Source organism: Pseudorasbora parva, chromosome 11 (assembly GCF_024679245.1).
Source record: "Pseudorasbora parva isolate DD20220531a chromosome 11, ASM2467924v1, whole genome shotgun sequence".
NCBI classification, from domain to species: Eukaryota; Metazoa; Chordata; class Actinopteri; order Cypriniformes; family Gobionidae; genus Pseudorasbora; species Pseudorasbora parva.
In genome coordinates this window covers 20,937,412-20,960,122 of record NC_090182.1, presented here as the reverse complement: position 1 = coordinate 20,960,122, position 22,711 = coordinate 20,937,412, and the positions used below count along the sequence as shown (strand labels likewise).

The window sequence follows — 22,711 nt, the reverse complement described above, 5'->3', positions numbered from 1 at the left end:
TTAAAAGTGTTAAATGTGGTCTCAGAGGTATTATTTTTTTCCAAACTAGGTATTATTTTTTCAGACTATCAGGTGTCCTATTCTGATTGAAATTCTATCTGCGTTAGCGTTAGTTCGTTTAAATATGGGCTTGAGCATATCTGGGCACATAATCAAAGATCTTTCGTCTCCGTCTCAACGTATGTTTGATGCTGACGTCATATTCAGTGGTCGTTCGGCATCATCTCAGAACACTGCGCGCTCAACAGAAGTGGCTGGCTTACGTTTTATTTTAGACTTGCTTCAAGGCATATCTTCAACGACTATCCTCATAAGAGCAATCTTAAATGATTTATATAAAGTCTAAAATGAACAAAAAGAGTTGTGAGAGAATGAGGCGCGATCTATAGACAGTATATAAACAGTGAGGTCCGCATGTCTGTCGGCTCTTAAAGGGACAGCAGCCAATAAAGCTTCCTGTCAGTAAAGTTAAAGAACAAAGAGAACAGAGAAAATGACTCGCTGCTCTTGACTAAATACCTTTGGTAGCTTTAATAAGGATTAACTATTTAATTTATAGTTTATGCAGTGCAGACTGCATATAACTTTGATAACTTTATAACATTTCTGTATATTTCCTAACTGTTCAGACAGGAAGGGCAGGAGTAAACATGACATTTATTATGGGTTTATGTTAGCATTGTTTTAAGTTTACTCAAAGTAAAAACTGTTAAATTTTTGAAGCCTAATAATAAAAAATGTAAAATAAAATAAAAATCAGTAGCTGTATTAATATCAGTAATACTGGCATTCATTCATAAAAAGATGTCATTTAAACAAATATACTGTCTTTATGTTGTTTCTACATTAATTTGATTAACTGTGAAATTATTATATTAAAAAATATATAAAAAACGTACAAAAACATTTCTTTTTTATTGCGACTAATCACAGAAAAAATGTGATTAATCGATTTTAAAGTTTTTAATCGATTGACAGCACTAGTTTTTTGTATTTTGTTAAATTCAACAACTTATCACAGTTATAGAAATGTAATATTTGGCTCAGGTTTTGTTGTTGGAAAAAAAACACTAAATAATTTAATTGCTGAATTACCAGTTATTAATTGAAATCAGATGCGTATGCAGTAATGCTTCTCCTTAACCAACCTTTGTGAATGTTGAGATGTATTTTACTGTGTCTGAATGATAACTTATAACAGATTTCCTCCTGTCGATTCTGTCGATTTCCCTCGTGTCGATTCTAAATATTCTTTTTTGTATGTTATATATGTCAAAATCTGTGTAAATAATAGAAAGGTCGCTGATTAACACTTGCAATTCAGTGTCGTGATGGTTTTAAAAAATATTCTTAAGGTAGTAAAAAAGGTATTAAAAAGTAGTAAATTTAACTTAAGGATTGCTGAATATACCCTGTGTACATTCTCATTATATAATTTGTGTAAATCTTAAACACACAAAAAAGTTACGGACAGCAGTTTTAAGAATTAAGTGCTGTGTAGTTATGTTTGTGAAACTGGTTGACAGTGTGTAGTTAAATATCTGCATTCACAGCCAAGCTGTGATGCAATAAATAATATTCTAGTTGTAAGGTGAAATCAATTCTAAGCAAGATCATTGTTATGGGGAAGCACTAAGTGGGTGTTATGTTGGAGCCTTAATCAAGTCAATGTTTGGCTTGACTTTTGTTCTCTCTGAAAAGGCAGACATCGTGCTATAGAGTGATATTTGTGTGGCACAAATACTGTTCTGGATCATTAGAGAAACAGCTTGAAAATAGAACACAAAATTATACAAAAAGAACTTTATATACTTTATATAACAACACCACGGAGCAAAAATATATCTATTTTTTTATATCTATATTCTATTCTGTTTGCAGAAATATCTGGAAACACTCCTGAGTGTCAACTCAGCCAACCAGAATGTCCTTTTAGTCACTGTTGGCTTCAAATGTGCACCTAATGAACTGAATTACATAAGTAGTGCATGTTTTTTTAGGCATCTATTGCATTACAACTATATCATCTACTGCAACTGTCCCACGCCCTTTCTGATCTTTTACTTCCAATGGTCAATCAATAGATGAATATGGATGACACCATGGGCAATTTTGTAATTTATCAACTCAAACATAATTTGGTTCCTAAATGTTTTTTTTTGTTTTTTGTTTTTTTATTGGTCAATGTCTTAGTCTGGAGTACATCCTTTTCCAGAGACACAGCTCATGTGCAAGACCCGGAGCTTGGTATCATTCCATACACTTTTCAGTTGAAGAAATAACAACATCAGAAGCCAAACAAAACCGTGGTACAAACCTTAATCGCTACAATTATAATCAACAGCCAAACACTGGGCCTGGCACCAGCACCAATAATTTGGTGAAAGAGGGGGGATCTCAGCATTCCAGCTGCCTATCGATTTTATCCGTCTCATTTTCATAGTCTTTTCTTCCCCTCTATTTCGTTCTATCTCTTTTGGCTCCGGTTCACTATTTTTCCTTTACTTTTGTCACACTCCAGCGCATAACCCTTCACACATCTGTGTTCCACTTCCGACTAGCACCCCCCCCCCCCCCCCATGCTAAAATCAAAGGTTTCACCTTTCCATTTTGTTGTTCGAACCAATAGCTGTATACTTCTATGTGAAGGATTTCGAGCTGAAAAGCAGAATGGGGGGGGCAGCAGAAAATTAGGCATAGACGGTGAGGGAGTGTGCAGGAGAAGGAAGACTGCCTTCAGGCTCCATGCAGGATCAGCGCTATTCAATATATAAAGAGACTGAGTAATGTATAATTAAAAGGCCAAGAATATAAAGGGCATTTTTTATGACAAGTCAAATCTGGTAGCCTGGTTGTGACTGACAGAACCTATGATTTTGATGAATAATAAAGAGTGAGGCAGAGCTTTATTTTACTACAGAGCATGATTAGCTCTCGAGTTGGAAAGGCTTTTAGACTTTCTTCCTATATTGACCATATCCCATTAACATTGGCCTTTGTCTTGACTTTGTCTCAAATATTTAAGATTCTCTCTACATCAGTTAGTTCCGTGCAGTGCACAGGCATTCGCTTGATCAGACTTGCACCTGGATTAAAGAAATAATTCACCCAAAAGTCATCATTTAATCACCCTGTGTCGTTCCAAACCCATATGGCTTTCTTTCTTCCATGATGCAAAAAGAGAAAATGTTAATTAAAACCGTGTTTGATTATAACGATTTTGAAAACTTAAAGTGAATCCTGTCTAGCCAGATTCAGTCTGGCGCAGTGCACAATGTTGGTTTTTGAACGAGAATAAATAGAAGAAGGCAGCGCTCTGGAGATTTTTCTGAGGTGTGGTCATATTTTACCTTTTGCACAAGTCCTGAGGGAAACTTAATCGAGTATGGTCACCCTGTCTGCAGAACATGCAAAAAGAAAGTCGCTGCAATAGGGGCAGACTCTGCCGAGTCGTCTTCGTAACCATCATTGCCCGCTTTTTTATGGCGAACAAGTGCGAGCAAGTGGACTTTGACCTCAATACCAAAACTACATCTGGGAAATAATTGGACACAAAAGTTTAAGATTAAATGTTTTATCTCACTCTCTTGAAATTAACGTGAAGCTTCCGTGATAAAAAGTTTGCAGCAAGTGGCTTTGAGCCAAAAACGAATGAACGAGTTCAAACAAGACTGTTTGAAATTTAAGGGATAATAATGTATATTCATTCTACACTTATTGCACAGATTTTCTTAACCACATAAATAATTACGGGGACATATTGAATTGAGATTAATGTTTTAAATCCTACCTGTTTATAATTCTATTTTGCATTGTACAAAACAATTGTCCAGACAAGATGATCACAAAAAAAGTATAGTAATTATAGCAATAATTATAGTAGTATTAATAGTAATGTCCTCTGATTTCATTTTCAATACAATCAAAAACAAAGAATGAAACGGAAGAGAAGTGAATTTGCTATTAACGATGATCATTAGAAAGTAGGACATGCCACAGAATAGAATCTTGGTTTAAAAAAGTGCATAGAGCTGCTTGTTTTGTTTGTTGATTTTGAAATCTAAAACTTGAATTATCATTTTTCAGTCTTTGCATGAGTTTTCAGTCTGTGATAATATTGATAATCATGATAATTTGTGTCACTATAATCACTATAAAATATTGTTAGGGGTTGCAGTTTTGACCCATAGACCAGATATGCGAAATGAAGACCAGGAGTCAGGATGTTCAATCATCAGAGAGAATTTTACTGAAGAATAGTTTGCAGTTTCATTAGTAGAGTCAGCTTTAGAGTCTCTCAGGGCGGTGTCAGGCCAGACTCTACTCTACACAAAATTACCACACCAGTTATACCAATTTCAAGGGCATGATTTACATCATTACAAACACGTGGAATATTACTGATTGGCATAAAGTCTAAACAATGTGTCACGCGAGAATAGATAGGAGATGTTGTTGTTGTTGATCAGGATGTATACATCAGACAATCCCAAGATTGGGGTAGTGTTGTTGACTTCAGGGGAGTCCTAGAAAGACGCCAAGAGGTCTAGGGTGTGAGAAAAGCGGTCCAATCCATTCCATAGACCTGCACAGAACATGTAACACACACACACAAGACTCTAGGGCACATCTCTCCTCCAAGGTTAGTGCAGCAGTGAGCTTATCAACAGAACAAGATATCAACACCACATGACAAACACATCTCCAGAAAGAAAAGTATGACTAATGTCATCTACCTCATTCTATAAAGAAATATAAAGACAAAAATGCACTTCTATCAATGGGAAAAATCACACTATATAAATAGGAAGAAATCACAATTGGGAGACTCAAATCCTCCCACCCCTTCCTGTCCTGGGGTTACTAACAACAGGCAGGATTCACCTCTTGGAAGTTCTAACTTTCTCTCCAAGGTCCTGTTGGTCAGGACCCAGAGATAGAGGTCAGGCTATCTATGTCAGGGCACATAGATAGGGGTCAGACTGTCTTTGTCAGACCGTCTCTGGAAAGCAACTTAGAAACCATACAGCAGACATAGAGTCAAAATCATATTAAATAATAGTTAAATGTATTAATGATCACATAAAATTGATTGTCAATAATTCATTATTTTAAAAGGATAATAACTGATTATTTAATTCATGAGGTTATTCAAAATCATTCAAAAGGATTATATGCATATGATGAAGATGCATATGATGAAGATGCATATGATGAATAGGCAAGGGTGTCGGCCCACTCCCCCCTTCAATATGATATCGCTTAATCAATGGATTTTGAAGTTTGTAACTTTTATTGACTGTGACTTTAAGAAAGGTGCTATTTAAATAAACTATTTTATATAAATCAGTAATAAAAAGCAGTCTTTGTCTTTGTCATGACAATTGGTGCCCATTTGGTTTTTCTGTGAGTTGTTAACACATGTAATACAAATAAAACCAATAAGTCCAATTTTTGTGCACCCAGCCAAGGTTATGCATTTGGAGCCTCTTATTTTCTTTCTTTGTATAGACGAGCATTTAGCCTTATATCTCCTTTTTTTTTTCTTCTTCTTTTTTTTTATCAGATGGGTTTGAAATAACACGAGGGTGAGCAAATGATGACAGAATTTCCATTTTTGGGTGAACTATTCCATTAAGCACTCCAAATAATTTTTCTCTTCCTAAAAGTTGCAGTCAGATGTAGTCCTGTCATGCACAAATCTACCTAGGTTGATGCATATGCATTCCTTTACTGATATTATAACGCGTCTGACAAACCTGCCAGTGACAGCAGATTCACATAGGAATCAATTCTGTGCAGGGTAACAGAACAACATTCTCGCTCTCGCTCTGTGTTGTGCCTTTCTCTACCTGTGTCTTTGGAGGGCGTAATGAAGCACGTTGTGACAGTCTCCTCCTGTGACTGCGCTCAAGGCGGGTAATATACAGGCAGCCCGTGGAAGCACCTCATCAGCACCACCTTGCACTGCTCCTTGGGGAAATAAGTCACTCTCAGCTCGTCTCCCTCCAGAGCTGTCACCAACTCACCCTCTTTTATTGTGATTTCCTCTTATACAGAGAAATCAAATCTTGATGTGCAAGGAGGAGGTGGGGTGGGGCGGTGCACGGGGGCGTGAGGCCGATTCTGTTTTTTTTTTGATCGGCAACTTGCTCATAAAGATGAATAAATGTGAGCGGTAATGGTACATCCTGACTGCATCTCTGGGCTGCCTGCGAGCATCAGATTATGCAGAAATCTGGAGCGAGAGTGTCTGAGGTCACCCTTCTCAAAGAGCTGCTCCTGTAGGATCCATGTTGTTGTTTTTGTCTCCTCGTTCTTTCCTCTCCTCCTCCTCCTTGCTGTCTTTTAACTGAAATGTCATCTCACTCCAGCACCAGAAACAGTTACATTGTTGCTGTTATTAGATTTAAATGCAATTACAGGTGAATGGCTGAATCTGACATTTATTCCTACAAGATTTGTTACAAAATGTCTGTTTACAGCATTAACACAATTGTGCGGGCAACTACTTAATTTTATGTATGGTCTTTTTTGACCTTGTGCCTTGGCTCAGTTATATTTAACCTTCTTTATTGTTTTAATGCGAGTGATCCATCATGTGTGTGTGTGTGTGTGTGTTATTTTTGGGGAACAAAAAATAGTTCTTTACTAATATAACCTTACAATCTTTACTCTAAATACAATAACTTGCTTCTCCAATTTCCTGCCTTTGGGCCATTCATTCTATTGGAAAATGTGAATGAATGGCTAAATAAGTATTTAGTCCTAAAACATATAGAATAAGGAAATCATCAAACCAAATCCATCAAACATCCAACTGAGTTTTTGAAACTTTGTCAATGTTTAGGATGGGAATCCAAGTCTTCAACAGTGTAAAAATCTCAGTATGCATATAACAGGGAACAAAATTTTTTTTATTTACTAATATAACCTTATAATTTTTACTCTGAATGCAGTAACTTGCTGCTCCAATTTTCTGCCTTTTGGCCTTTCATTCTATTGGATATGTGAATCAATGGCTAAATAAGTATTTAGTCCTAAAACATATAGAATAACTGGTTTCATTCTTATGTCACCAGATATTCCAGAATTAAAACTTGTGCATGTGTTGTGATTATTGAGGATGTGTACGTTTCATTTGCTCTTTCTTCACTTCAGATGAGCTCAGTCAAAATGCTGCGTCCTCGGCTGAACGGGATCCTGTTCAAGCTGACGTTTGAGGAGCAGGTGAACAACATCCGGCCGGATATCATGAACGTGACATTTGCCTGCGAGGAGGTGAAGAAGAGCGAAGGTTTCAGCATGCTCTTGGAGATGGTGCTGCTCGTCGGGAATTACATGAACTCTGGCTCCAGAAATGCTCAGACATTTGGCTTCAACATCAGCTTCCTCTGCAAGGTACTTAACCAAACGGAAAATCTTTTTCTGAAAGTACACTATATGTGCTGAAATTACAATCACAGGGGGCATTTCTTGATTTGCGATCTTCTGTCCTTGTGTTAACGTACTACATCAAAGTCTGGTTCAAATAGTAATGAATATGAATATAGAGAATGCATGAAAGTACCCAGATATGTTCTGGTCTCAATGAGAATGCAAGTCCATTTTTTGTATTAGAATTGAGAAACTCCAAGTTCTACATTGCATTCAAAATAACATTCTGGAGAACGTTGTGGAAATAGTGATAGCTCATGGATCATAGTCTTCTGGGTAACAGGCCTACAAGCTTCCACTCACTACTCTGTATTTAGGAGATACTTGTATATAAAGCAGCTTGGAATACTCATCTTACAGGCACAGTGCCCCTAAAGTGCCCTGCTCAACCTTAATCACAATGGTGATGCATCATCCTGTGTGGGATGTGAACCTTCAACCTTCCAGGTACCAGTCCAGAGCTATTGAGCAAGGCATGTGCATACTTAACCTCAGGATAAAAACATGTGCTAAATAACAAGTAGTAAAATAGTAACATATTTAAGTAGTAACTGTTTTTACCTGAAGCTGACATTGTCATGAAATGCCTGTTAAGGACAATAGTCGTCTTGGGTTTAGTGATTGTTGACAGTTACAGACAAAATTGACAATTGTACACCAAATTACAATATTCTATTCTTCAGAGTATCATCTACTGCTAATTTGTTTCTCTCACATTATGTATAGTGTTAGCAGGTAGGCCTCCCTACTGAGAGCATTGTAACTGTTACCAGAATTTGTATGAAAGCTGTTTCTGCTGTTGTTGTGTATGTAGGATGGACATCTGGCTGTGTGTTTTACAAGCTGATTTGGATAGGAAAGCCATTTGGTCCCGCTATGAAAGACAGCCACCCCCCTGCCAGTATTCCCAGTCAGCCAGAACTACACCGTCACTCTTAGTTACATCTCTTTGCTGGCCTTGTCATATATTCTGAGGTGTCCCAGATGCTGCTGGGACACAGGTGTCCCAGCCACAGGGGTTTAAGCTGGAGCCAGTTGTGGCATAGCTAAATTGTTGTTCTCACTTTCCTCTATTTTCAATTGTTTACCTTTGAGCACTGACAAATTGCGTTTCCAAAGGCCACCAAATTATATTTTAACTTAAAAAAAAACTGTTTTATAGTGTGAGCTTTAATCAATGTACCACCAAACGTTTGTGCTCATAAACATCCGAGCCTTTGATGACATCTCGCTTTCTCTTAAAGTGTGCCTGCATGCAAACTGGTCTTTGATTACAAATGAAGATGAAGTTGAAAAACTGCATGTAGGGACACATCATATCTTGTCCTTCATTTCTTTCTGTCAGCTCCTACGTTATATTTTTGCACAATTGGTTCTAGTGTATGTCTTGTTCTTGGTCGGCATTTGAATGGGCTCAATGCCAAAACAGGTGTAGTTTTTTTCATTGAGATGTTTAAATGGGTCATGAATTGATAAAGCAACTTACCCTTGAGCTTTTGAAATATAAAATATCATGGTCATATAAGAATATCCTGTAAGTTTCAGAGCTGAAAACATCCTTGTTAGTCAAAGAAAAGCTTTTTTTGACACCAGGCCCAGCAAACGAGAGATCTCAGAACGTGCCAGGCTGTGATGTCAGAGTGTGGTGAAACACCGCCTTAAAAGAGGAAGAACGCCTGATTATGTAGCCCACCCCCCCCCCTCTGCTCGACAGAATTTGTGGTTGAAAAGGAGAAATTAGCTGTGTGTGTGTGTGTGTGTGTGTGTGTGTGTGTGTGTGTGTGTGTGTGTGTGTGTGTGTGTGTGTGTGTGTGTGTGTGTGCGTGTGCGTGTGCGTGCGCGTTCGTGCGTGCAAATCTTTCCGGTTGCCGTTTTCCCACATGCTTTCAAAACAATCATCTCATTCAATATGCAAGGTTTGTCTTGTCTACAGTGCGGCACGCCCATCAAAACCCAGCGTTCCAGGAGAGAGGCCAATTACTTATTCATTTTATGTTTTTGAATGTAATAATGTCTCTGTGTGTGTGTGTGTGTGTATATATATATATATATATGGCAGTTCATGACACCTTTATTTATGGGGGGGTTTGAAGGTGACTTTTTTTTTTTTTTTTTTTTTGGACGTGAGCTTTTTTTTCTCATGTTTGTGTTGTATGGTGTTATGGCCCAGAGGGAGGACACCCCTGACGGGTGACCCTGCTCTGAGCATGGGCAGTTGAGATGATCCAGTGGTCATCAGTGCTTGTTGCTCAGCGGTATTTTCTCTGACCTCCTCGTAAAACCTGTCCTTGGGTCTCGCGTTAGTGGACTAACACACTGTCGTCAGACCTCTCTTATAGCTCTCATCGGCTGTTCTCTCACTCTGAGTTGTGCGCCATAAACACGTTTTTAAACAAGTGTCTGCACATTTGCTTTCACATTTTTTTCTTTCTTTCTTTCTTTTTTTCTTTCTTGAACCTTTTTGTTCTATATTTGAGCGATCTAATATTCAACATTGCATACCTTCCTTCTCCCTCCCTCCTTTTTTTTCTTTTCTTTCTTTCAGCCTTTCTTTCTTTTGTTATTTCTTTATTTGAGCTGTCAAATGATTCCGTAATATTGCAATCATATTGGTCAGACTCACATTTACAGAACATTAGTGAAGTGCCTGCAGTGCGGACAGCTTTTCGCTTGAGCACTGATTAGGCAGTTATTGATGGACAAAGGGAAATGCCCACATTCTCAATCAGTTCAGTCAAGTAAATGGCCCCCTATGTGGCAGACCTCTGCTTGCTAACGAGCTCATCAGGGAGGGCCGATCGTGGACTGACCTGTGATCCGTGACTCTTGCAGTCACACTTGGTACCAGCTGTAGATCTCATTTGCATATTCCAGAAAGTTTTTTTATTTTATTTTATTTTTTACACAGGTTAACAATATTGTTAGCTGAGAACTGACTTGAAAAAAATGCTGTTGTGTTTAAGTCCTGCTTTTCTTTAAACATTAGTCACCACCACCATTGAGTTTAGCTGTTTGCAGTGTTAATTGAGACACTTTGAAAATGTATGTCAATTTTCTAGCCTGACGTGGTCATACTTAATTCTAGTCAGAATATGAGTCTGAAACTGCTCCATTGGGCTGTGATTATGGGGCTTGTTTCAACCGAATCAGGAAAGAGCAATCAGAACAACGAAGCGACAACAACAGAGCTCAACTGCATTGTGTTGCCAAGTCCGCGTTTTTTTTCTTCCGCGGGATGTTTTCTATGTCCCTGGGTTGAAGCGACTATTATGTAATATATAGACCCATGAGTGCGAATTTTTGCAGGCAACCTTGCCAAAATAACACACATTTTACCCCCCAAACACCTTTTTTTTTCTTCTGGAGAACCCCCCGAGAAGCTATTGTTTAGGGCTAGTAGTTGGAGGGTTTTGTTGTAAAAACTTGGCAACCCTGTCTGCACGCACGCTGAAATCTTTGCCGGTGTTGTAAAAAAATAAAATAATTTAATGATACACAAGAGTACTTACCCAACATGATCATCATTTCTGAGAGAAATAGTGAAGGTGAATGCATACACAAGCAAGCTCTCCGTTTAGGATTTGAACAAATATAATCCAAGCCCCTTTGATGCCGTGCATTATTACGTTACTGTTTATCATCTGTCCATCATCGTCTAAAGCCCGCCCTGATGATTTCATTGGTCCGAACAGTTTCTGTTCGGGGATAATTACTCCTCTATGGAGCGAGGCCAGACCGAACTGCCAACCTTAAAATGTTGTGGGCGGGGCTAAGTTTGGCTGGCATCCAGGCTATCAATTTTCAGGCAGTGCTAATAGAGTCAAGGGATCCCTGCAGTTCTAAACACAGAAGTCACTGTATTCAGATATATAAAATAAGTTCAGTGCTAGAGTGGTTAAAACGTGTAGACTGCACTATACTTAAACCAGTTGTTTTGTAAAGCAGAGTTAACTTTATTGGGCATTTCAATACATTTTATACTTTTTTTCCTCTTTTTTTTTTTCTCCCAAAGCGTAGCACATGCTTTATAGACGAAAAATAAATTGATTTTATAAGGATATGTTTATATGAAAATTTGAACAGAGCCTGAGCCATGTCTGTTTTTTGGGGGGCATGGATAAAGCCTGTTTTCATCTATAGAGATCCAGTACCTTTGACCATCATCTCTCAGAGACACAAAGTATCTCGGCTCTTTTAAGCTTCAGTTAACTTTAATCTTACAGAAGTATGTGTGAGTGTAGAAAGTAACCTTCTGTTGTGGATTCTTGACTCCTTGTCATATACTTTTCAAAAAAAAGTAACTTCTGTAGTGAACATTTGACATATTTCAGGAAAGGTAGACTCAGAGGAATGCACACAAAGATTATGGCAACTTCAAATGAAATCAACCATGTGGGAAAAGGCTTACTCAACAGCAAAGCCCTTTTCAAAGCTACAAGCATGGAAAGGTGTTAAATTACAGATAATAATCATTAAATCTGGATTTGCTCTCTGCTTTTGGGGTTGTTTAAGCTTGATACTTTCCAGTAGAGATGTCAAAAGAGTTTATGAAGAGTGAACCTTTATTTTGGCTGTTTTAAGTGTTTTACAGTGTTTTCACTTTGTTAAATAGATTGGATGTGTTCAGCTGGCACTGCTTCATAATGTGCTTCAGTGTTTATGTTGGCAAGTTCTGGATTGAACAGAGGGAAAATTACTATGAAAAGTACTATGTTTGAAATTCTCCCTCATATATGTTCACAGTATATTTCCGTAATTTCTCAGCTTGTTAGAGATTTTCCCGGTGCCGCTGTCTTTCTCACAGATGGCATGGATAGTGAGCTCACGGACAAATGAACTCCCTGAGCTACCTCACTCCCCACCCTAAAACTGCCAGAGGTGTAGCCTGAGGCTTTCTGATTTTCACTTGTCATTCTTACTAAGCAAACTTGCCTTATGGCAGGCTCTGAGCCTTTAGATTAGTCTATTGGCTACCGTTCCAATCCAGGCTGTCTGCCATTGGTAGGCAAAATACGCCAGTCGCCCATCAGCATTTCTTCTGCCATGCCCCTCAGCTGCTGTGTGCTGAAGTGTGACTTTCCCATAGTTTCCTGGACAAAAAAAACCCACAAATCACTGCTGTGAAGATCTATGCACAATCAATGCCTGTAAACTGAAGGTCCTTTGGCAAAATGTGTAATTGAGCAATCAGAGATGACAGTCCTTTAGGTGGTCTGAGATTTCTTTGTCCCTGTTGCCTCTCATGTCTCTTATTAGCTAATTGTTCTTGAGGATTTATATCTTTCAGATGTCTCAATGGAGGTTGATTGTTATTCCATGGAACTCCTCAACATACTTCAACGAATATTAAAATGAGCGAATTGGGTGCATTCAAGTATATGAACTAGACAGGCCATCTTTCTTTATTTCGCTTTAATTTTCCCTCTTTATATCTTTGTTATGAATACAGTTTTAAATGAATGAGCACCTTCAGACACTCTGACATTGTACAAAAACGAAACAGAAACGATTTTGAAACATAAACTTTTGATTTCCTCATAAAGCGATTATTCTGAAATGTTGGCTGAATACAAATTATAGTATTAGTACAGAAAAGCCCCTTTTGTATTATCGCAGTGAGGGGACAATTCAATTAGGAATGTATAGCTCAATGCACAATGAATATTGTGAAGGCTATGCCTCACCATGCATATCCTGATAACAGTGTGGGCTGTGCTTGTAAATTATATTTTCAAATTGGTTACCTGGGCTTTCTTATTGGCAGCCCAAGTCCAGGCTCATGACAGCAATGACAAAGTGCACTAGGTTCAGAGCCAGGCTGCCACAATACAATGACTGCATGAATCTTCCACTCTTGATAGTACAACATGTTAGTGATGTACACCCATGTCAGTCAATATCTGTCCATTATGAGATTATCAGCAGGTAACCGTCCATCTGGTTAATGTTAGTTTCCTTTTTTTTCAAGTTCTAAAATGTACAGATGGCCTTGTCAATGGATGTTAAACACTTATATTCAAATGTGTAAGTTTTATATTGCAATTAAATATTACAAAATAGTTTTGAAAGGAATGTAATTATATTTTATTATAATTGTTTAATACAATTTAATAAATTCTATATCGTATTGAATTTGTAATTGTGTATTGTATATCTATTACTTAATTACTTGCCTATTACCTCTACTGGGGCATTGCTGATAGCATCGGGCCGTCTGATCTGGAGATTCTTTTGCAGACGTGTTGATAAATGCCTGTATCTTTTTGTTGGTGGTTGACATCACTGACATCACATTTGAGTCAAACACCCTGATCTCTGTTTTGATGGACAAGTCTCCTGAGCTCCAGATATTCTTTTGTTATTGTAGTATATCTATGTACTTAATCAAAATACTTTTTTTTTTCATCCTGTGATTTCCCAGCTGTTTGCCCATTTTAATGTGTGTGTATATATATATATATATATATATATATATATATATATATATATATATATATATATATATATATATATATATATATATATATATATATATATATATATATATATATATATATATAAACAAAAACGTTCTCACTTTACTTTCTATATCTTTCCCCTTGCCTCTCCTCTGAAAGAAGAATGACTTTTGAAACCAGTATTGTTGAGTGAAATCCCTTATTCATCTATGTCTGGGAACGCAATAAACATCAGCATAATCACACAGGCATGGAAGAACAAGAGAAAGGAAGCATGGGAGTAACAAAATGGATGTGCCTTGACTGGAAAATTAGTGGAACATCATAACTTAAAGTAAATTAGATTATTCAATTTCAAACAAGATTACCAGAGAAGCTGACATAACTGATGTATTACGTGTCAAAGAATACATTGCTTCTCTAATTTGATTTCTCTTTCTCTTTCTCTTTCTCTTTCTCTTTCTCTTTCTCTTTCTCTTTCTCTTTCTCTTTCTCTTTCTCTTTCTCTTTCTCTTTCCCTTTCCCTTTCCCTTTCCCTTTCCCTTTCCCTTTCCCTTTCCCTTTCCCTTTCCCTTTCCCTTTCCCTTTCCCTTTCCCTTTCCCTTTCCCAGCAGGGCTTCATACTGTGTTGTCCACTTTCCAGAATTGTTAGCTACATATCTGCCCATAGTGTGCACCGCTTCTATTATGTCAATAGGCTTCCCCTTATTGTACTTAGCATCTCACAGTTTTGTTCATAGACCGTAAAAAAATATGGACGACTCGACATCATCCATTTCCGCTTGGCAGATTTGAAGCTTTTAGGCGGCCTTGCACAGCGCTGACATCTTGGGACCAAGTCTGCGCAGTAGCGATTTCGGGACCGGAGTTGCGCAGTAGAGCGCAGGAAGTAGAGCAGGAAGTACAGCTGCGATATCAAAAGCCCGCCCACACTCTCGCAGATGCAGAACAATTAATTATGTTGGTGTGAAATAAACAGTTATGGAAATGTAGAAATTAAAGCTAAAGCTCTAATCTGCTCCCAAAAATTTTGAAAAAAGTCTGTTAGTGCCTCAGTGACAACTTCACTCAGAGAAGCCGTCAGTCTCAGCTGTCAATCATGACGTCACACCCCTCGTTTTTATAGCATCAAATAACTAACTCAAACTAAACTTATTTTTAAAACAAACACCTGAAATGAAATCATCGTGATGATAACTGCCTTCAGTGACATAAACTAAATCAGGGGAAATTTTTTTGAAGTGTAATTTTATTATTTAGTTTGCCTCGCGTCCATTAGAAAACACAGAGGGGCGGCTATACTGGGACCGGTCACCGGGGGGCGATCGAGGCGCGGAAGCTTCTGTAAATGAGAGGGAGACTGCAGGCTTGGTTTTGTTAGATAAAACAAAACCTTAAATCTCTGTACTTCACCTCTTCAATGGTCAAAGTTTGTTTCCCCATTTGTTGCCCTCCATTTGTCTCTTATTCCCCTCTCACTTTTACAGGGTATAAATAAAGACACATTAGCTTTTTTCAGAATCTTAAGAGCTTCCTTGGAAGTTATATTTTAAAGGGCCATTCACCATTCACAAGTTTGGAACTATAAAAGTAACTGTAACTAAAAAGTTGTGATAATCATTCTAATTTTGTTGGAATAGGCAAGTCCTCATCTACAGATATGATGATAACTACAAAGTGGAATTTTATCGTTTAAATCACTTATAATCATATGTTTACTTTTTTTTTTTTTTTTTTTTTTGATGAACCGAATGTAATCAATTATGTGTTTTTTTTTTTTTTTTTTTTTTTTTTTTTTTTTTTGCATTACAGTACAGTTGACCTTACTGTACTCCTATTCATTATTCCCACTTAGCCAATGGGTTCTGGGATTGATTTTTGCCACATAAAAAAGTTTCTTAGTAGGCAGTATACTTAAGTTGCCTACATTTTGGGTCACTTTGCGTCAGTAGCGTGCCTGCCATTGTGCCTTAAAATACAGATTCTGTTGGCAGCTCGCCATGTTTTGGAACAGAACATTTGTTCATGTCATTTTTCTTGAGCCGAGTCATGCAAACCTTAGACCTCAAACTTCTTCATTGCATAGAAAATGTACCCAGCTTGTCTTTATTATCTCTTTCTCACTGCATAGTGCCGATCTTACTTGGCAGATGAAAACAAACCTGCACAGTAGCGGCTTTCTGTAATGACAGTTTGGGGCATAATAATAAACAAATTAAAATTTGAAATGCATGAAATTAAATTGTGATTACCCAATGTGAGCAGATGATTGATCCCCATCTAATGAAAGTGTGAGCGTGTTGCATCCCCACACGTGTGAAAGGGATGTGGGGAAGCTTGGCTGCGGGGTGTGTGAGGGGGAACGGACACAGTGTGGAGGGCTGTGCTAATTAGCTCTCGCAGCATGCGTCTCCAGCAGCAGTGCAGTCACAGTGGGGAATGATTATGGAACAAGTTGCCGGTGCACTGACGTGGAGACACCGGCAGACGCTCGCGCTTGCCCTCCCTCTCTATTCCCGTTCCAACCCACCCATCCCTTGGTAATTCTTCACATGAGGTTGATTTAACATGCCCCTGTCATTCATTCCAGTGTATTTCTTTTTCTTTTTTTCTTTTTTTTATTTGTCACATGTAGAGTGGCAGCAGTTAAGACTGGCAGACTATTTCAGATGTTACTCCTGCCAACCTTGTTATAACCCAGAGTGAGCTATTTTGCCATTGCCATAATAGCCATTGTCCATAGAAAAAAGTGCCATCAAGGTGTGTGTGTGTGTGTGTGTGTGTGTGTGTGTGTGTGTGTGTGTGTGTGTGTGTGTGTGTGTGTGTGTGTGTGTTTGTGTTTGTGTGTGTGTGTGTGTGTGTGTGTGTGTGTGTGTGTGTGCACTCATCTAAAGGATTATTAGGAACGCCATACTAATGCTGTGTTTGACCCCCTTTCGCCTTCAGCACTGCCTTAATTCTACGTGGCATTGATTCAACAAGTTGCTGAAAGCATTCTTTAGAAATGTTGGCCCATATTGATATGATAGCATCTTGCAGTTGATGGAGATTTGTGGGATGCACATCCAGGGCACGAAGCTCCCGTTCCACCACATCCCAAAGATGCTCTATCGGGTTGAGATCTGGTGACTGTGCGGGCCATTTTAGTACAGTGAACTCATTGTCATGTTCAAGAAACCAATTTAAAATTATTCGAGCTTTGTGACATGGTGCATTATCCTGCTGGAAGTAGCCATCAGAGGACGGGTATATGGTGGTCATTAAGGGATGGACATGGTCAGAAACAATGCTCAGGTAGGCCGTGGCATTTAAACGATGCCCAGTTGGCACTAAGGGGCCTAAAGTGTGCCAAGAAAACATCCCCATACCATTACACCACCACCACCAGCCTGCACAGTGGTACCAAGGCATGATAGATCCATGCTCTCATTCTATTTACGCCAAATTCTAACCACCATCTGAAAGTCTCAACAGATTTTTTTTTTTTTTACAAATAATGTTTAAAGTAAAAACTTTACTTAAAAAAAACGCATGTACACATTCCCAGTATATTGTATAATATATATTAAAAAAATGTTATATATATACTGTTAAAAATTATTTAGAAAAAAGTTACCTGGTTGCCTTAAAATATTAAGAGTTCATTGAAATTGAAATTTTGAGTTAATACAATGAACGTTTTTTGAGATTTGACAACCTTTATTAAAATATTATTAAAAGATTGTGTAAGCATATTGGGTAATTGTGTGTGTTTTATTTCTGATGATGCAGTAAAACATGCCGAATAGTGCTATTTTCATGATTTATAATTTTTTTTTTTATGTGGTTCAGATACAAAAATATTTTGAGTTTCTATTTATTAAACAAATTTTCTTCATTGTATCAACTCAAATTTTTAATTTCAATAAACTCAAAATTTTAAGGCAACCAGGTTACTTACTTTTTTTAAGTCAAACCAACAAAAAACAACCACATTTTTTTTACAGTATATATATATATATATATATATATATATATATATATATATATATATATATATATATATATATATATATATATATATATATATATATAATACAGTATACTGGGAATGTGGACATGGGTTTTTTAAAGTAAGGTTTTAAGTTTGAGTAAGGGTTTTTAAGTCTTTTAAGTAAAATAAAGAAAGAGTATTGCAATAAAAAAAAAAAAAAAAAAAAAAAAACATTCTCCTTAACTTTTTTTTTTTTTTTGTTCCTGTCGCCTAAACATAGAATAGCTAAAAACATATAAATATAATGTTATTCAAAAAAAGATTGCACATATCAATTGAATGTTCACAAAAACCCCTGTGATTGGATTGCTGGTCATTTTCAGGACATTATGCGGGCTCTCGTGGAATGAACCTTGCTATTACATGTCCATTGAAAATTAGACCAATATAATGTTTCTCGCATGTCCATGTCAATTATTGCGGCCTCGGGTTTTGCGGCAGTCATTACATATTCACCCTCATTTGGTATTCCCTTCACTGGCCATTAAGCTGATGTGATTAGCACTGAAAGTCTGGCAATAATAACTGCCACTTAAATCTTTCAACATCACTGGAGGACTGTCATATTGCGCTCAGTTTTAAGGTGCAAAACAGTTTTATATATATTGGATACACTTTAATGACCCGACATAAAAATAACTAATGCAATTCCAAAATCAGTTTCTTTGCAGAGGTTGATGATGAGCCTGCAAATGTATTTAATTAGTTTCACACATATACATATGCAGCATCAGTCTGAAAGTTGTGGTGGGTTGTGATATTTCCTTTAAACATTGCCCTTTTAGGCATGAAATGTGTCGTTTAACAACTGATTATGTGGGTTTTTGAGAAAAGTATTCTTGTTCAGAGTTTCTTGTGATTTTTATTATGACTGACAGCAAATAAATAATAGAATTAAGAAGGTGACAAATAAAGTCACAAATATTTTAATTTATGAGGCATTTAAGGCACTACACTTCAACCTGATTGTAGCATCATAAAGACATTAATAGTTTGGTATCATTGTGCTATAATTTACAATGTCAAATAGAAATGAAAGAAAACTAGCACAAAGTTAGTTTACGTGTAGGAGGTTGGAAGGAAATGTTTTCTTTTTTCTAAGGTTGAGTTTTTCCCCTCTTAAAAGACATAGACTGTGCGTGGCTTGTTTCCTGTGATAGCTGTGGAAATCAGAGGCGGCAGGCATGCAGTACGCATGCTGAGGTCGTCAGTGTCGGATGGCAAAGCCTTTAAAGTGCATTATCTCTCCGCCTGCTCTGTTGCTGTTCTGCGCGTTAGCGGCTCAGTGCGGGCTGATTGGTAAACACCCCGTGGCTGAGCGGGTGCAAAACTTAATTCTGTTTAAATAAAGAAAACAACATTAGGATTCGGATGCAGTGTCGGCAGTGAAAAAGCAACTAGCCCTGTTTTGATATCTGCACCGGAGCTTTCACAATTACTTCCACCTTAACTATTGTGTGTGTTTTAATTCACGCACAGGAAGGCGGCGGTAGATCAAACTGGAGATAATTTACGAAGGTATTTACTTAAAATTCAGCATGTATTTACTCTGGAATGTGCACACATTGCCGGTCAGATAAGCAGTACTAATGTGCACGAAGCAACAGTTTCCACGGCAATGGCAACAAACGCTGTACTCCTCAAGAAGGCCATGCAAGCGTGGTGTGGGTTCTGTCTCGATTTAAAATGAAAAAAAAAATAAGAACTCAATTTTTGTTTGCTTAGATTTCTTGTTGTTTTCCCATGCTCTGTTTTTTGTTCCAATCCTTGTAAACCAATATTGATTTTAGACAGCCAGCTGCGTAGAAGAAAGGGTCATTCTGGAAGAAAATAAACCAGCGTTTAGGATCTGGTTTTATGTTTTTTTTTTTTTTTTTCATTTGTTTTCCTTTCCTCATCTTTAGCAGCGAGACTCTGTAAGGTGCTGCGTGTGTTGTATTATATTGGAGATTGCAGCTGAGGCATGTTTCTATGTCTGCTCTCATTTATTGCCAATCTCTCAGGGAGAAATTGGAAGTGATTTATCTAATGGATGCTGGAACACAGTGGCATTTTCGAATGAAAACACTCCACAGGAAATTCCGATAATAATTCACGGATTATTTGCTGGACTTTTTGCTAGGATTGTATAGGATGGACGATGCAGAAACGTGTGCAGTCATGCTCCTCGATAAATAGATAAATACCTCTAAACGGGATGTAAAGCAAGGGTCTAAATTATGCTTTCCTAATGGACTAATCAATTGTGACTTCTCCAGTTTGAGCTCACAGCAATTCATCCTACCTGGAAACAATTGTTTTATAATCTCTAGAAGGCTTTCTCACTTTGAAAAGGATACAAAGGCCTTGCAAAGCTAAAAGCTTTATTGATCTCTGAGACCCCTTTGAATAGGTAATTATACGTCACAATGTGCTTAGATTAATATATCGCCTTTGTTTGCATTTCAAAATGATAAATGAATTATTTGGTGTGCATATCATTTAAGTAATCCTAGATCATTAGGGAAGACGGCCACGTACATGGGATGGGCCGTAATGGAATGCAGCAGGGGAGAGAGACTCCTGTCAGCTGTTCATCAGAAGAGGCTTATCTCATCTCTGTCTGCTATTAAATGAATCATCAGCATCCACTCATGACCAGGCAGTTCAGGGATTCTGTCAACTTTGGCAGCCTGATGGTCAGGTTTGTTAGGTGTTAAGTGCATGACCTCTTTCCACCCTCACTTTTACAAACAAAACTGTAAGCACTTTCTCAATCTGGTAAACTCTTAGATGATTGACAGGATTGTTCACAATGGAGTAAGGGAATAAATGCCTTTGGCTGAACAGATTGTTGCTTTTCAATATTTGATTATATATATATATATATATATTCACAAAAACAACTTATCTGGTCATTACACTGTCCTAGGGGTTAAGACAATTAAAAATATTAAATGTTGTTAAATATATATATATATATATAATATATACGTGGTGAAAAGACTCATTTAGAGCAGGTCAAACCAACAATTATTGAGTCTCAAGATATTTTTTTACTAGTGGGTGCAGATAATTTATCTAAGTGGGATCGCAAAATAAAGTAAACTTTGACATATTATGCCCAGCAATTCTTCATACAGTGGAATACCAGTACAATTTATAAATGTGGGACCAAAATTATTCAGACACATTGACCTGACCATGGTTTGCTTAAGTGTTTTTTTTTAATTGCTAATGCAACCTTTTACACCAATGAAGCATTGCTTGGTAATTGCTTGACCTAAATTGGTGTGATCTAATTGTGTATTTAAATGTAACAGCTGACAGCTGATTGGTTCATTGTAATTCATTACATTAAAAAGTTACATTAAGTTTTCCCACTTAAAAATATGAGAGAGGCCTATAATTTTCATCATAGGTACATTACAACTATCAGACAGAATGAGAAAAGAAAATCCATAAAATCACATTGTCTGATTTTTAAATAATTTATTTGCAAATTATGGTGGATATAAGGTATTGGGTACAAATACTAGCTGTAACTTATTTTTAAAGGCTCATCTTTCCTCCACTTGTTACCTGTATTAATGGCACCTGTTTAAACTCGTTATCAGTATAAAACACACCTTTTCACAACATGTCGAAGGACACCAGAAACATAATTGTAGACCTGCACCAGACTGGAAAGACTGAATCTGCAATAGGTAAGCAGCTTGGTGTGAAGAAATCAACTGTGGGAGCAATTATTAGAAAATGGAAGACACATAAGACCACTGATAATCTCCCTCAATCTGGGGCTCCATGCAAGATCTCACACCATGGGGTCTAAATGATCACAAGAACAGTGGGCAAAAATCCCAGAACCACACGGGAGGGACTAGTGAATGACCTGCAGAGAGCTGGGACCAAAATAACAAAGGCTACCATCAATAACACGCTACGCCACCAGGGACTCAAATCCCGCAGTGCCAGAACTGTCCCTCTGCTTAAGCCAGTACATGTCTGGGCCTGTCTGAAGTTTGCTAGAGAGCATTTGGATGATCCAGAAGAGGTTTGGGAGAGTGTCATATGGTCAGATGAAACCAAAATAGAACTTTTTGGTAAAAACTCAACTCGTTGTGGAGAAAGAATGCTGAGTTGCACCATACATACTGTGTAGAAAAACACAATACCTGTGTAGGGGTAGAAAAATCTGTTTTTCTGCAAAGTTACCAGGATGACTGATCCGTGTAAAGGAAAGAATGAATGGGGCCATGTATCGCGATGTTTCGAGTAAAAACCTCCTTCCATCAACAAGGGCACTGAAGATGAAACGTGGCTGGGTCTTTCAGCATGACAATGATCCCAAACACACCACCCGGGCAACGAAGGAGTTGCTTCGTCCCTCCTTTGGAGGGAGTTGAACATGGGGCGTCAGTGGCTCAGTGGTTCATGTAGGTTGTCTACAAACCGGAAGGTTGGTGGTTCAATGCCCGGTTCCACCTGACCAAGTGTCGAAGTGTCCATGAGCAAGACACCTAACCCCAGCTGCTCCCGACGAGCTGGATGGCGCCTTACATGGCTGACATAGCCGTTGGTGTATGAATGGGTGAATGTGAGGCAAAAATGTAAAGCGCTTTGGATAAAAGCGCTATATAAATGCAGTCCATTTACCATTTACCAAAATCTGTGTTGCCCAGTTACAGCCCCAAAACATCACTGCTCTAGAGGACTGCATGGAGGAATGGGCCAAACTACCAGCAACAGTGTGTAAAACCTTGTGGTGACTTACAGAAAACAGTTGACCTCTGTCATTGCCAAA

The 22,711-nt window shown here is 37.8% G+C and overlaps 1 protein-coding gene across 7 annotated transcripts in view; it reads left to right on the top strand.

Moving 5' to 3' along the window:
* The window catches only part of diaph2 (diaphanous-related formin 2), a 475,685-nt gene that overhangs the window by 282,204 nt on the left and 170,770 nt on the right, over positions 1–22,711 (top strand). For all 7 annotated transcript variants that reach the window (XM_067457381.1, XM_067457382.1, XM_067457379.1 and 4 more), the window contains one exon: positions 7,162–7,401. In XM_067457381.1, the coding sequence (XP_067313482.1) occupies positions 7,162–7,401 (240 nt within the window). The remainder of the gene's footprint in view (positions 1–7,161; positions 7,402–22,711) is intronic.